The sequence below is a fragment of the Taudactylus pleione genome, unplaced genomic scaffold (assembly GCF_031769625.1).
Source record: "Taudactylus pleione unplaced genomic scaffold, aTauple2 ptg000156l, whole genome shotgun sequence".
NCBI classification, from domain to species: Eukaryota; Metazoa; Chordata; class Amphibia; order Anura; family Myobatrachidae; genus Taudactylus; species Taudactylus pleione.
In genome coordinates this window covers 4,300,507-4,316,500 of record NW_028284558.1, presented here as the reverse complement: position 1 = coordinate 4,316,500, position 15,994 = coordinate 4,300,507, and the positions used below count along the sequence as shown (strand labels likewise).

At 49.0% G+C, this 15,994-nt stretch overlaps 1 protein-coding gene across 1 annotated transcript in view; it reads left to right on the top strand.

The window, feature by feature from the left end:
• Positions 1-15,994, top strand: part of IFIH1 (interferon induced with helicase C domain 1) — a 76,089-nt gene that overhangs the window by 32,404 nt on the left and 27,691 nt on the right. The window contains exons 8-10 of the mRNA XM_088474889.1: positions 3,932-4,130; positions 5,383-5,600; positions 7,968-8,081. Coding sequence (XP_088331015.1) covers positions 3,932-4,130; positions 5,383-5,600; positions 7,968-8,081 — 531 coding nt within the window. The remainder of the gene's footprint in view (positions 1-3,931; positions 4,131-5,382; positions 5,601-7,967; positions 8,082-15,994) is intronic.

Here is a 15,994-nt window from a genome sequence, read left to right as displayed (position 1 = left end):
TTCGTCGTCCGGCTTTGGATTTGCCAAACTGCGGTAACTGGCTTTGGATTTGGATTTGGATTATTTACAAAAATTGACAAAAAAAGCTAAAATCATATAAATTGTTTTTTTTTTTTTCTTCCTAGAGTATTATTAACCTCGATAACATTAATTTCCAGTCAATTTAGACCACCTCCCAGCTTAAAATATTGTTTTCACCATTATTGACCAAAGATTGCAGTGAGCTGACTGGTTACTAAGCGACAGAGCATCGACGCAGCGACACAGACACCACAGTTTAAAGCACATATATGAAACATTGCCACACAGCAGTGGCAGAAATGAAAGGTAGTGCAAGACGGAATTGTCCTTGGGCCCTCCCACACAGTGGGGCACGGCCAGCATAATCACAGTACTTGTTTACACAGTGTGCTACGGCCCAAGGAGTCACAGTGCACAATCTTATTCACATTACACCGCACATAGGCTTGATTCAGGGCCGCTCGCAAGCGGTCCGATGTTTTAGCACTGCGCATGCGCAGTGTTCAGCGTGCGCGAGCCCCGCCGAGCGACTGAAGTTCAGTCGCTACGGGGCTCGCTACAAGATGGGGCGGCTGTCGATGGTGAGTGACAGCTCGCCCCGTTTTGTGGGCGGGTAGGGGGCTGGCTGGACAAACACAGCCGTTCCCTTACTGATGTCAGTAGTGGACTTCCTGCTCTATTAGAGCAGGAAGTCCACTCAGCCTTGCAGCAGCCTAGACCCTACTGCAGGGGTCTCGTCGCAAGGCCGATGGTCGCGATTATCGCAATGGTCTCCTGGCCACTCACACAAGCTGTGGGTGGTCTCCCACAGCTTTGCGAGCAGCCGGAGACCAAAAATAAATAAATAAATAAAACGCCCACAATCCCTGCGAGCGCACAGCGCTTGCGAGTGGGTCTGAATCAGGCCCATAGTGCAGTGCCCCCAGTAGTATCCCTCCATTAGCAGTGCCCCCTTACACACACACAGAAAAAAGAGAAAAAAAAACTTACCTGAATCCCCGCTCCTGCCGCCGTCTGCTCTGCTCTATGACCCGCTGCTGAGGGAGCCGGAAGACGGAGCTCATGAGTGAGCTCCAGGTGGCTCCCTCCGTGCAGCAGCCAATGAGAGTCTGCCTGACTCTTATTGGCTGCTATAACAAACACACAGCTGCCGCTGGCGGCTGTGTGTTTGTTTCTGTGTAGGGCAGACCGCTATCACTGCGTTCTACCCTACACTAGTCGGGCCCTGACGTCGGATTCTCTCGCGAGAATCCGACTTCAGGAGGCTGCCGTTCGGCCTCGAAGGGGGATCTGAGGCAGGCGGGGAACACCCGAACGGTCTAGGATCCAGAATGTTCGGAGCGGTTCGGATTCCACAGAATCCGAACCGCTCATCTCTATTAAAAAGCCCCTTAAAGTCTGGAAAATTCAATTATTTGGGATATATTTACTACAGTGCAGGTTTTTAGAAGTGGAGCTGTTGCCCATAGCAACCAATCAGATTCTACAAAATGTATCTAGCACCTTCTAGAAGATAATAGCTAGAGTCTGGTTGGTTGCTGTGGGCAACATCTCCACTTCTTAAAACTCTCACTTTTACATATTTTATGTTTCACCATTATTTTCAGAATTTTATGTTTCTGTTGCACTTTAGAGGCAGCTTGCTTGCCTCTCTTCTGTGCCCACCCACCAGGATGTTGTACAGTCCTAATCAGGGGATGGCTGGCAACTTTCAGCCGGGGGGAAAACAAGCCAGTGGCTCCGGCTTTTCTTTCAGCATAATGTGAAGCATTTAGCAGCTTGGCCCCGAAAGGGTAATGCCTGAACGCACCATCACTGGAAAACCCCGCCCCCACCCTCCCGCTGGCGTTACTGGATAAACGCTCCGGGGGAGGGAAGGGACGCGGCAATGCAGCACACTCTATTTATATATACAAACACACGTGCAATATTGGTGACAAGAAATGATATTTATAGGGACTAGGAACCGATAATTAATAAAAATGCTGCTTTGGGGCTCTATATTAATGTCTATACATTGTATAAATACAAACATATATACTTCACACAGCTTCCCCCCCCCCTCCCCCACAGCTCTCGCCCCTCACTCATATCTTTCCCTTCATATAGCTCTCCCCTCCTCACACAGATTCCATCCTCTTATAGCTCTCCCTTCCTCACACAGACCCCCCACCACACAGCTCTCTCCACTTACTCATATCCCTCCATACAGCTCTCTGCCCACTCACACAGCTCTCCCGATCACACACACAGCCTCCAACTCTCAGACCCCCCCCCACACATACAGCGCTGCACCCACAGATCCCCCACCACAAAAAGATCTTCCCCCTTTCTCAGATCCCCCTACTCACTCAGGACCCTACACATAGATACCCCACCCCTAACACAGAACTCACGGTGGGAGATCACCTGCTGAGCCTGCATTACATTGAGAGATCAATGCCTCTGGGGTGTGGGCGTGGCGGGAGCAGCGAGTGCCACTCCGCCCACACCACGCCGCCCTGTCTGAAAGCACTGATCTCTCAATGTAATGCAGGCCCAGCTGGTGGCCCCCTAACCACCTGCCCGTGTCATCCCTTCTTCGGGCAGATAGCCTGCACAGAGTCAGCAGCACATACCTCAGGGGGCTGGAGCAATGGAGGAGAGAGCCTCCATTGTATCCCGTAGTTCTGCCCCCAACCGCACCGCCCGGCCTTACACCAGCAGAGGGAGAAGGCGGAGCTGAACAACCTCCAGGCAGCTTTAGGTCAGGAACCAGCACACTTTGTAATAAATGCAGCGGGCAGGACGGGTGGTGCGGTGCACCCCCAGACCACACTCCATAGTTTCCCCAGTGCATGTCTGTGTTTCCCGGCCCCTTCTCTACTTGCACTGCTGCAGCCTGACATTGACAGCCGGGAGGCAGGCATAGGAACCTCCCCGGCTGTCACTGATATACTCTTACAGAGCACAACGGCGGCCCCTAGTGCTGGACAATTGTACGGGCCCGGGGGGCAGATGGCACTCTGCCCCCCAGCTCAGCCCGCCACTGGTCCTAATTACCAGATTATTATATAGTCACAATAACAAGCATCTTATTCAACCACAGTGATGGCCGTGTATATAATACAAGAGAAAATATCCAGCATATGATACAGCTGCACTTGTACAACATATAATACAGGCAATGCTGTCAGGAGATCTAAAAGACCTCAGTACAGGGGGCATGGTCTCTTGCATTGGGGGCGTGGCCACCACATTGTGAATGGATCTTTCCACTTTATTTTGATGGCTGGGCTGTGCATTCCCACCGGGGCCCTAGACAAAGCATGTCTACTGTACCTTGTACCTGTCCCTACCCCTCTCTTTGCATCCCTGCATACAGTCATATCTGCTAAGGATATAATGCAGCCAACAATAATTTTCTCACTAATCACACCTAGGATTGATCATATGTGCATGTGTATAATTTTCCCACTGTCACCCTTGGGATTGAGCATATCTCTGTTTCATTTTCCTATTATTTATCACACCTGGGATTGAGCATATTTGCATGCTTGGGGTTTCCATTCATCAAATCAGCCTGGTTGAACACCTCCAAACTTAACAGGTCCTGGATGTGGGACATTGCGCCTCATGGCACCCCCGTTCACGTCACTGCGGGAGCGTGCCCAGCACTCTCTGTGATGCTGGGCTGCCCCCATTCTCCCCATACACTGTGACTATTCTCCCGGTGCTGTGTGTGTGCCCTCCAGCCCCCCCCCCCCCGCCCCCCCTACACACACACAGGTGGAACAGCGGGACAGTCCAAGAAAAACTGGACTATCCTGCTGAATGCGGGACAGTTGGAAAGTATGTTGTTGTCAGGCTGTAAAATGTATTACTGAAAATGTAATCTTCAAATGATTTCTAATTGTTTTACTGTATGTAGGTCCCACTAGTTGAGCAGCATTTCAGCAGCGAGTTTAATCCGTACATGAAGGGTCGCTATCGCGTCATGAAAATCAGTGGGGATTCGCAGTTGAAAATTTCATTCCCTAATGTCGTAAAGGAAAATGATGTTATCATATGCACAGCTCAAATACTGGAAAATTCATTGAAGCTGAAAGATGAAGGGTTGGAACTATCTGGTATGTTAATATGCTTTCCATTTACTGTACAGTAAAGGATACTTGTTACATTGGACATTCTGTGGGGTCTATTTATGAAGATCAGCCCTTTCTCCAAATAAAAACATGCCCAAGAAAGGGCTTATCTCAACTTCTTAGCCTGTATCCCTCATTGCGCTCTTTACCGCCATACCCATAACCCTCTAGTGCACAGGTTCTCAAACTTGGTCCTCAGGACCTCAAACAGTGCATGTTTTGCAGGTCTCCTCACAGAATCACAAGTGAAATAATTAGCTCCACCTGTGGATCTTTTAAAATGTGTCAGTGAGTAATGACTACAACTGTGCACCTGCTGGGTGACCTTGAAAACATGCACTGTGAGGTCTAGAGGTCCGAGTTTGAGAACCACCGCTCTACTGGAACAGCAGCCTGACTCAGGGCCTGATTCAGATCCGCTCGCGAGCGCTGAGAGCTCGCAAGCGGGTCGATGGTGCCCTAGTGTGCATGCACACGACTGAGTGAGCTCCGTCATGCGTATGCGCGAGACCCGCATAGCGACGGCCAAGCCAACGCTATGGGTCTCGCACAAAAGGGGGCGTGCTGTCGATGGTGAGGACAGCACGCCCCCTTTGGGGGGCGTTGCTGCCCAGACGGAGGCATTCCCATGGGAACGCCTACCGTCTGGGGCCGGCCCCACTGACATCACTAGTGATGTCAGTGGGAGTGCTTTTGGCTCTGATAGAGCCAAAAGCACTCCTGGGCTTGTGGCAGCGAGACCCTACCGCAGGGTCTTGTCGCAAGCCCGATGGTCGCGATGGTCAAGACCATCGCTACCATCTTTTTGGCCGCTCGCATAAGCTGTGGGTGGTCACCCACAGCTATGCGAGCGGCCAGGAGGCCGCTCCAATTTTAGGTAGGAGGGCACTGATTCAGAGCGAGCGCTCTTGTCAGAGCGTCCGGCTCTGAATCAGGCCCTCAGTTTTACAAGAGGCGTGTTGTTTGACTAGATTAAGAATTGATTTGAAACTGGAGCATAAGCTCTGGGGTCTTGGATGACAAAAATCTACCTAGCAGTCATCATACAGTCTAAAATTGTATAAAACTGAAACAACATGAGGCTGTAACAAAACTAAATAACAGCAAAGGAAAATCCAATCTGCGTGCTCATGAAGCTGCATGCTCGGAAAACCTGTCAGATATAAATATTTATTTTTGTCTATCAAATCATCTTCTTTAATATTTCACTTCTCTAATTCTGATACTATCTTTTCAGATTTTTCCCTCATCATAATTGATGAATGCCACCACACTCAGAAGGGCGGTGTCTACAATAACATTATGATACGGTATATAAAGCAGAAAAAGAAGAATGCAAAATTGCGCAAGATGCTAGCACCGGAGGTCCCTCTGCCGCAGATACTGGGGCTGACTGCGTCGCCTGGAGTGGGCGGAGCTAGGGACAGTAAGAAAGCAGAGGAGCATATATTAAGGGTGAGGATTTGTTATCAGTTGTCTGAATATAAATATTTCCCAGATGAGTCTGGTTTTGGGGACTCTTCTTTCATCCCTCCCAAAAATGCTCAGTTCTGTTCTGGACTGTTCTGTGCCCTTTGATGTTGCAATGGCACTGTGAGCTTGATGTGCGACCACCTTGTCTCTGTGCACTAGCATATATTAACATTTTTGCACACATCCTAATACATGTGTACATTTCTCACATGTCCAGATCCCTCGCCATCTTTGACACCAGAAAAAAGGCCTTCTGTACACTGTCAGGTTACGGTCATCATACTCTCCCAATCTGCCACAGATAGGGAGAGTATGATGGCTATAGCAAAGCAAAGCGCGCCCTCCAGGCTCAGTTGAAAAGTGTCAGGCAGCTATCCTAGGGGTCTACTACCACCCACTAACTAAGAAGGAAAAATACATAAAAATAGATAGCACCAATCTTCTAACCCAGACCAAGGAGACAGGCAATAGATGTATACATAAAAATTTTATTTATTAGAATCTGAAAGGCAGTTTATATGAAATAAAGGCTCTCTTGGAGGAACTATGAATTACTTGATATGTGACATAAAAATATACTTAAACATGAGAGAGAAAACCAATCTACGTGGTAATACACAGGTTCCACCAGGATGTATAAACTTGTAGTACACTTCTTACATGTAAAATGACATATGGATGTAATGATAAAATAAAACGGTCACAATAGCTTATATCAACTAAAAATATAAATACAATAAAATAAAAACTGCAGAAAAGTAAATGAGTAGACAAAAATACAAAATAAGCAATGTATAAAAATAATGTGAAAAAACATAAAATGAACATAGGTGAAATATCATGGGAGTAAATATTGCATGGATAAAAACATAACAAATCTCAGAATAACATAGTATCAAATCTGTATCCACATAGCTAATTGGACACGCAGTATAATGTATCAACAAAACAAATAAACAAGTCTAATAGATTCAAAGCTCTTCTTTACTCCATAAATATAAGCTATCCCAAGAAAATATGTTGGTAAGGATATGATGAAAAAAGAGTTAATTATGTATTCCTGTCTGCCACAGGTAGGGAGAGTATGATGGCTGTAGCCTACCCTTATCTGATGTTTAATATGGAGTCTACAGGGTTTTTTTTGTTCAAGAGCCTTTCATTAGGTAAACAGTGCATACTTGGGCATGTATTGAGTGATAGTGGTTGTAGCAAACTATGGACCTCATTCAGACCCTCTCGCAAGCGCTTGAGCGCTCGCAAGTGGGTCGATGTTTGGCTGTACTGCGCGTGCGCAAGCCCCGGAGCGAGAGAGAAATTCTCATGCTCCGGGGCTCACTACAAAAGGGGGCGGCTGTCGATGTTGATCGACAGCTCGCCCCGTTTTGTAGGCGTGGAGGGGGGGTTTCACAAATGGAGGCGTTCCCAAACGAACGCTTGCCGTTTGTGGGCTGCCCCACTGACATCACCAGTGATGTCAGTGGGAGAGCTTCCAGCTCTGTTAGAGCCAAAAACTCTCTGGGGCTTGCGTCAGCCGAGACCCTACCTCAAGGGTTTCGTCGCAAGCCCCGATGGTCGCGATGGTCTTGACCATCGCGACCATCATCCTGGTCACTTGTTTAAGCTGTGGGTGGTAATCCACAGCCTAGTGAGCGGCCAGGAGGCCGGCTCAGGAAATGGAAGCGGCTGCCCTCATTCAGAGTGAGCACTCGCATTTTGCGAGCGGCTCTGAATGAGGTCCTATGTGTGATCCATGCTAGTGGACTGTAATCATTGGAGGTTGGTTACAGTACGCTAGAATTAAGTGCATCTCTCCAGGAGAGACATCTCTCCATCTCACCTGACAGCAGTGCTGTGGTTTCTAGTAGAGAACCCTGTTTGCCATTGTTGAGTTCCCCTTTTCCTTGTAGCAGACTACAGCCATAAGATGCCATGTGACAAGATCCCATTCAAGGAAGTTGTTGGTTTGCTATAGTTATGTCAAACTCAATATCCCAAGTATCAGCTTTGGTAAAACACTGAATATAATGTCAAAATGCCATTCATGGTATTAGCAGATGGACTTTGCCAATAGTTGATATAAACACGTTTCCTATTTAACAATTACTTAAAAATAGGAGTCTCCCTTGTACTGGCCATTTCTCTTGCTTGGAGGTTTGAACCTTTTATTCTTTAAAAAAAATTTCCCCAAAATACAGTGGTCTGTGACAAAGATCTGGAGAAATCATAACTGTAACCCCCTTGCTATCTCTCTCAGGGGATATGTATCAGGGGATGAAGTTGTCTGAAGCAACCAATCAGCTTCTGTCATTTCTCTAGCACAGTCTTTGATTAATTGTTTTGCTGTTCCAGATTTGTGCCAACCTTGATTCTAGGATCATGACTGTACAAAAACACATTGATCAGCTCGCCAATCTGGTGAAACAGCCATACAAGAAAGTTGATATTGCAGAAGATAACAAGAAGGTATTACTTAATTTCTGAAATAAATATGTTCTTTGGGGGAAATGTATCAAGCTTTGGATAGAGATATAGTACCAACCATTCAGCTCCTAAGTGCCAGTTTTCAAACACAGCCTGTAAAATGACAGGTAGAAACTGGTTGGTTGGTACTTTATATCTCTCCACTTTATCTCTCTCCAAGGCTTAGTACATCTCCCCTTATGTATGAAAGGAATAATCTGCTATTGTGAAAAGTTATGTCCTCATTTTTTTCACATTTAAAATTAGATTTTTGTATTTGTAATTAAGGGCCTGATTCAGTACAAATCGCAACTGCGAATGCAAGTGCGATCCCTCACTCAGTTCAACTGGGATAATATGCTAATCCATTACGATCGCTATGCCGTCGCTGCACTACACATCCGTAATGTTTAGCAAGACTGCAAAACCATTGGTACAACCAAGTACCATGGCAGCCTCACGCTTGTACAAGTCCTGTCCTTACTCAGAAATTGCTAACTTAATCGAACACTATGAGGCTGCGAAGGCCATCGCAGTGGCTAATTTATACACGCCCCTGTAACGGCGTTGAAACGCACTGGCACGCCTGCATTTCTACTTCAGGGTCCATAGGGGGTCCACAGGGTTGACCTTGGGGTATAGCTGGATCTGGATCCACGGGCACCACGCAGTTAAAGCTTTGCTGCTCCCAGGATGCACTTGGGTCCGTCCTCCTCTATACCCCGCCCCGGCCACAGGCACCTCAGTTTTAGTTGGTGCCCGGCCGGAGTCGGGTCACCCTGTCGCAGTGGGGCTGCAGGAGCAGCCCCTAAGCTTTATTTTAAAAGAGAAATTTTTTATTTTTTTCTTCTTTTTTTACACTTTTAGAGCGGCAGCATCAGACTGTCCTTTAGGACGTCCACGCTGCCGCTCCTTCTCCCCGCTGGCGCCGCGACGCCAGTACAGCTCTGGGGATCGCGGCGGGACCCCAGAGCCTGTACTAGCCGGGCTCTGGGGACTCCCTTGACTGCTGCCGGACGCGACGGGGATCAGGTAAGCCGCGGGTCGCCGCGTGCGGCGGCCCGCGGATACTTCAATGCAGTCAGGAGCCTCCGGTCTCTGGGGACAGACCGGAGGCGCTAGCGGCGGCGGCGGGCTCCCCCTCAATTGAGGAATACCCCGCGTGTCCGCTAGACCACCAGGGTATCAGGCTGGTAGCGGGACCGGCAACCCGGGGGTTAATTGCTAGCCAGGGGAGGCAGCCTTCCCTGTCTAGCGGCTCCTCCCCTCAGCTCAGCGCGCCTTTCAACAAGCAGTCTGGCGTCGCTGAGCTGCTCTTATCTTACGGCCACTCCTCCTCTGAGGTCTCCGGCGGCCATCTTTACTGGCACATCGCAGACTCCCAGGCGGTATCAAGTGGACCGGTCCCCCTGTGTACCTCTCCCCTGCTAAAGGACAGTGTACACAGCGCTATAGCCCTCCCAGACACTGAATCTGGGCGGTTGATTGTAGCGGAAGGTGCAGTGAGTATAACTTTTCTGCATTGTATGTGACTATTGCTAGTGCTGCCTGTCTGTGACTTATTCTCCTTACTGTCAGCTTATAACTATCCCTTTCCTTCTCCTACGGCCCGGCAGGTGTGTGGGGGAAGGGCGTTTTTCTGAGACCCTCACATATATATAACACGTATTTGTGGGGTCAGTCACATACTGTTGTGTGCTACACAGTACCATATCTGGGCTGTTGTGTCGCATACTGGTGAGTGCGCGGGTGTTAAAACCGTAATTCCTCTGGTGATACCTATTTCTTGTGTATTTACGGTATCATGTCAGATGAGGAGACTGAGCGCTCTGTGGCTCCTGTGCTATTTTCCTGCAGACGCTGTGCTGCTGGAGTTGATGGGGAGGACTTATCTCAGGATGGTCTGTGCGGGCGGTGCCAGCTGGTACCGGGCCCCTCCAACCCCCCTGTATCACAGGACCCTCCTTGGGCGATGTTTTCACAGGTGCTGGCGTCTATTGCGGACCGGTTATCGGTCCCATCAGCGGTCCCTTCTAGGGCGTTACCGCAGCCCACCATCCCCCATTCCCCGAGGGTTCCACAAATGTTGCGGTCTTCCCCCGGGGCCCAGACTGTGGGTCCTTACTCGGGACTGCCTGTGTATGTGCAGTCTTCCCCAGGGACGTGTCAGTCTGTAGTGCCTTTGCAGAGTGTTGCTCCGACGGCTCCTCCTCCTTGGGTGGATGTTCTATCCAGCTCCGTACAGAGTCTGGCGGCTTCATCCTCGGCGTTTCAGTCTATGTTGCAAGGTGATGTGCCACCAAGGGTGTCTAAACGTCCGGTTGTGAGTTCACTAGCTGCGCAGTTGTCGGACTCGGAAGTGTCCTCAGATGATGGAGAAATCCATGAGGACTCTGACTCTGATGTCATGGGGCAGGAGGTGGAAGCTAAGTCCTCCATTAATGTTCCAGCCTTAGTTAGGGCGGTGCGGGCTATCCTACATGTTGAGGATGATGCGCCGGCTCCTAGGTCGAAGTTTCCTAATTTTAAAAAGGCCAAGGTGACCTCAACTGTGTTCCCCCTGTCTGATCAATTATCGGATCATATGGCGGCGGCCTGGCAATTACCTAGTAAGAGGTTCCATCCACAGAAGAGGTTGGCGGCGAACTATCCTTTTCCTGAAGCTCATTGCAGGAAATGGGAAACTCCGCCGGCGGTGGATTCCCACGTTACCCGCTTGATCAAAAGCGCGACGTTGCCATTGCCGTCTATCTCCTCTTTGAAGGATCCCACGGACAGGAAGGTGGAGACTTGTTTAAAGTCCATTTATTCTCTTTCCGGGGCGGTGGCTCGCCCGTCCATGGCTATCTCCTGGGTGGCTAAAGCCATTGAGGCATGGGCCAATGCCTTGGAGGATACCTTTCCTGATGAGGCTCCGGATATCCAGAGAGCGTTAGTGGGACAGATGCGGGATGCAGCTTCCTATATTGGGGAAGCGTCTTTGGATGCCAGCCTGCTCACTTCTAGGGTGTCGGCTGCAGCGGTATCTGCTCGGCGCTCCCTGTGGCTGAGGTCCTGGAGGGCTGATGCAGATTCAAAAAAGGGTCTGGAGGCCTTGCCTTTTAATGGTGATTTACTATTTGGTCCGGATTTGGACAGAATAGTGGATACTTTGGCTAAGTCCAAGTCGGCTTTTCTCCCTTCAGCCTCTGCGCCGGCTAAAGTGAGGAGCTCTGCCATTCGGTCCTTTCGGGTTCAGGGTAAGGCCAAGGGCCAGTCCTTCCCGAGACATTCGGCGACCAAGGCCGCACCCAAGCCCAAGAAGCAGGCATGGAGTGCTCGGCGCCCTTCTTCCAAGCAGGAGGATAAGCCTGCTGCCTGATGGGACGGGCCTCTCTCTGGGGGACCCCAGAGTGGGAGGCCGACTTCTCCAATTCGCCCAGTGTTGGCACAATACCACCACGGATGCCTGGGTTCGAGAAGTAGTCTCTCAGGGGTACGCCCTGTCTTTTCGGTTCAGGCCGCCCCACCAGTTTTTCTGTACGAGTCCTTCTCTGGACAAGACCAAAGCTGGTCAGATTCAGGTAGCTATAGAATCCTTGCTACAAGCAGGGGTCATTGTTCCCGTTCCGCAGTCTCAGCGCGGGACGGGGTACTATTCTACTCTGTTTCTGGTACAGAAACCCAATGGTTCTCATCGCCCTATCCTGAATTTGAAGTCTCTGAACAGATACCTCAGAGTTCCCAGGTTCAGGATGGAAACGTTACGTTCCATCATTCTGGCGATGGAACCCGGGGATTATATGGTCTCCCTCGATATCCAGGACGCCTATCTCCATGTGCCCATAGCACCGGCACATCAGCGGTATCTGAGGTTTGCTATCCTGAACCATCACTACCAATTTCGGGCGTTGCCTTTTGGCCTTTCCACGGCTCCGAGGGTGTTCACCAAGGTGATGGCGGTTATGGCTGCTCACCTTCGGGGTCAGGGTCTACGTCTGTTGCCGTACCTGGACGATCTTCTGCTGCTGGCGAGCTCCCCGGAGGTGCTTCTTCGACATCTCCACCTGACCATTGCTTGTCTTCAAGCACACGGGTGGTTGATAAACTGGAAGAAGTCCTCCCTGATTCCATCACAGCGGATGGTTCATTTGGGAGCCCTGCTGGATTCTCGTCAGCAGCGGATTTTCCTGACTCCAGAGAAGGTCTCCTCCCTGCAGCTGCGGATACACAGTTGCCTGAGCAGTTGCCGCCTGTCGGTCCATTCAGCTATGAGAGTTCTGGGGTCCATGGTGTCGACATTCGACATGGTGGAATTTGCCCAGTTCCATTCCCGGCCCCTGCAGGGGCTGATTCTATCGGAATGGAACGGGTTACCTCACCGGATCCGCTCTCAGATGCTGGTGTTGTCCGCGGAGGTTCAGCAGTCTTTGGCTTGGTGGCTTCAGACGGTGCATCTGGTCGAGGGGCGCCCCTTTTGGATCCCGGACTGGGTCCTGCTCACGACGGATGCCAGTCTTCGGGGTTGGGGGGCAGTGACCGGCTCATTATCGCTTCAGGGTCGTTGGTCCGTGGAAGAAGCACTTCTCCCCATCAACATCCTGGAACTGCGGGCTGTGTACAGGGCCCTGCAGTCGTCCGGCCCCGCTCTTCACGGAAGGGCGGTTCAGGTGCAGTCCGACAACGCCACCACGGTGGCGTACATCAACCACCAAGGGGGAACTCGCAGTCGGGCAGCAATGTCGGAGGTGTCTCGCATTCTTGCTTGGGCGGAATGTCACGTTCCAGCGATCTCGGCAGTCTTCATTCCCGGAGTCCTCAATTGGGAGGCGGACTTCCTCAGCCGTCACGATGTGCATCCCGGGGAATGGTCGCTTCACCCAGAGGTGTTTCAGCTACTCGTGGACAGGTGGGGGCTGCCGGAGCTGGACTTGATGGCCTCCCGTCACAATCACAAGTTGCCTGTTTACGGGTCAAGGACAAGAGACGCAGGCGCCTGTCTGGTAGACGCTCTGTCGGTGAAATGGACGTTTCACCTGGCGTATCTGTTTCCTCCGATATCCTTACTTCCTCGGGTTCTGCGGAAATTCAAGCAGGACGGCGGCGCGCTCGTGCTGGTGGCTCCGGCGTGGCCCAGACGTCCTTGGTACTCCGATCTGAGGTGCCTCTCCATCGACGCTCCGTACCTTCTTCCTCAGCGTCGGGACCTGTTGTCTCAGGGGCCCTGCCTTTACCCGGATCTGGGTCGGCTGTCTTTGACGGCGTGGCTCTTGAGACAGCCGTCTTGAGGTCTAGGGGATTCTCCAGTTCAGTGATTGATACCATGCTTAGGGCACGCAAGCCTGCCTCCGCGCGGATTTACCACAGGGTGTGGCGCACTTATTTTCAATGGTGTGAATCCAGAAACTATGATCCGCAGGTGTTCCGGGTTTCCAGAATCTTGGAATTTCTTCAATCGGGTTTGGACCTCGGCTTACGCCTGGCCTCTCTGAAGGTTCATGTGTCTGCTTTGTCCGTGTGGTTTCAGCGACGGATTGCTACACTGCCAGATGTTTACACCTTTTTCCAAGGTATTCTCAGGATCCAGCCTCCCTTCGTGCCTCCGGTGGCTCCGTGGGACTTGACGGTGGTACTGAGGGTCTTGCAGGGTCCTCCTTTTGAGCCGCTTGAGTCGGTGGAGCTCAAGTGGCTGACGTTTAAGACCATTTTTCTCCTGGCAATTGCTTCGGCCAGGAGGGTTTCAGAATTGGGGGCGCTTTCCTGTCGCCCTCCTTTTCTGATTTTTCACCAGGACAGGGCAGTGCTCCGCACGCGTCCTGAGTTTTTGCCCAAAGTGGTTTCAAAGTTCCACATTAATCAGGAACTTGTTGTGCCAGCTTTTCAGTCACCTGATCTTTCGGCTGGTGAGGCTTCCTTGGATGTGGTCCGGGCACTTAGAATCTATGTGGACCGGACTGCTTCGGTTAGGAAGTCGGATTCTTTGTTTGTCCTCTTTGGTTTTCACAAGAGGGGTTGGCCTGCCAACAAGCAAACGATAGCCCGTTGGCTTCGTTCAGTTATTTGTGAGGCTTATGCGCAGGAGGGTTTACCTGTGCCAGCCTCTGTTAAGGCTCATTCCACTCGTTCTGTGGGTCCCTCTTGGGCTGCTAGACGTGGCGCCTCCGCTGTTCAGCTGTGTAAGGCGGCTACTTGGTCTTCAATTCAGACGTTTTTGAGGTTTTATGCGTTTGACACCTTCGCCTCTCAGGATGCATCCTTTGGGCGCCGGGTACTCCTTTCAGCACAGGAGCGTCCCCGCCCTTAGTTGAACTGCTTTGGGACATCCCCAAGGTCAACCCTGTGGACCCCCTATGGACCCTGAAGTAGAAAACAAGAGATATGGTAAGAACTTACCTTTGTTATCTCTGTTTCTACGAAGTCCATAGGGTCCACAGGGCGCCCGCCCTGACGCACCTGGCTTCAAATGGGCTGTGTGGCTGGTCACCGGTTTTCCATCTCCCATTTCTGTGAGTATGGTTTCTTGTGTGTTCCAGTCTTCCTTCTCTCTGTTTAGTCTCCTCCTCCGGCCTTAGCTGCTTACCAACTGAGGTGCCTGTGGCCGGGGCGGGGTATAGAGGAGGACGGACCCAAGTGCATCCTGGGAGCAGCAAAGCTTTAACTGCGTGGTGCCCGTGGATCCAGATCCAGCTATACCCCAAGGTCAACCCTGTGGACCCTATGGACTTCGTAGAAACAGAGATAACAAAGGTAAGTTCTTACCATATCTCTTGTTATGGTGCACATACTGTATATTAAAATATAACCTTTATTATGTTATTTAAAATTAGGCAAATAATACAAAAGTCCATTGTATGATCCAACTTAGTTGAATAGGGCTGCACCCCCAATATCCAATTAACCATTGGGATTTTGAATATATAGGGGTCATGTAATCTACTATTAGTGTGCAGATACTTTTCCCTCTTCCTCTATCCTCCAATCTAAAAATAATACAAAAAAAAAAAGCGAAATATTTGGTTAAAAATATAGAAAGAAATGTGTACAATATGAAAATAATTTTGGTGATTAAAATAAAATAAAAATAAATTTTAAATTAATATTGATATCTGGTTTTATTGTAATTCTATATACTGATAAGATCATACACGTTTATAGCTGCTATTCTCAAAGCATATCTCAGATTGACTCCAGCTAGTTGACAGTATTGTCCATAATTAAGGCAACTATGTGTCTCTTATATTGAAACAGTAGTTCACTGTCTGTATAGAAAGGATACATTTACCTCTACTACAGTTATCTCAGTTCTTACATTCCCCACTATATAGATAATCACACCGCTCTTTACTCATTGGATTATTTGATAATAGTATATCAATGTGTGATGTATGTATTTGAGATTTGTGTATCGGGTAATTATTTATACAATAATCTACATCAATAGCACATCAATTATTTAATATACAATATACATACAGTTGCAATTCATATAATTTTGTGATGATAAGATAGTAATGTGATCTTAGGTGATCAGATACCATATATTAAATATATATATATATATATATATATATATATATATATTTGCATTTCATACGATCTCATAGGAGTACAATTCTGGTTAAATCATATGGAGATTATATTATGTCAGCTCATATTATTGCTAGATAGTCAGTATATTGCTAGATAATTAGTATAGCATAGATCATGTGTCTTTCACTTTGTTTAGATGAATGAAGTAGGCAGTGAATATTCTCTTAATAGATAAATATCAACTAAGATATCGATGTGTTTAATTAGTTATAATGATACCATATCAGTGACTCAGTATTCATGCATGACGTATCACTGATGTCAGTACTCAACAGACACTATATAAATCATTCTTCCCTAACGCATATATGTTGTGCCGCTAGTTATATTTTAATATATGTGCACCA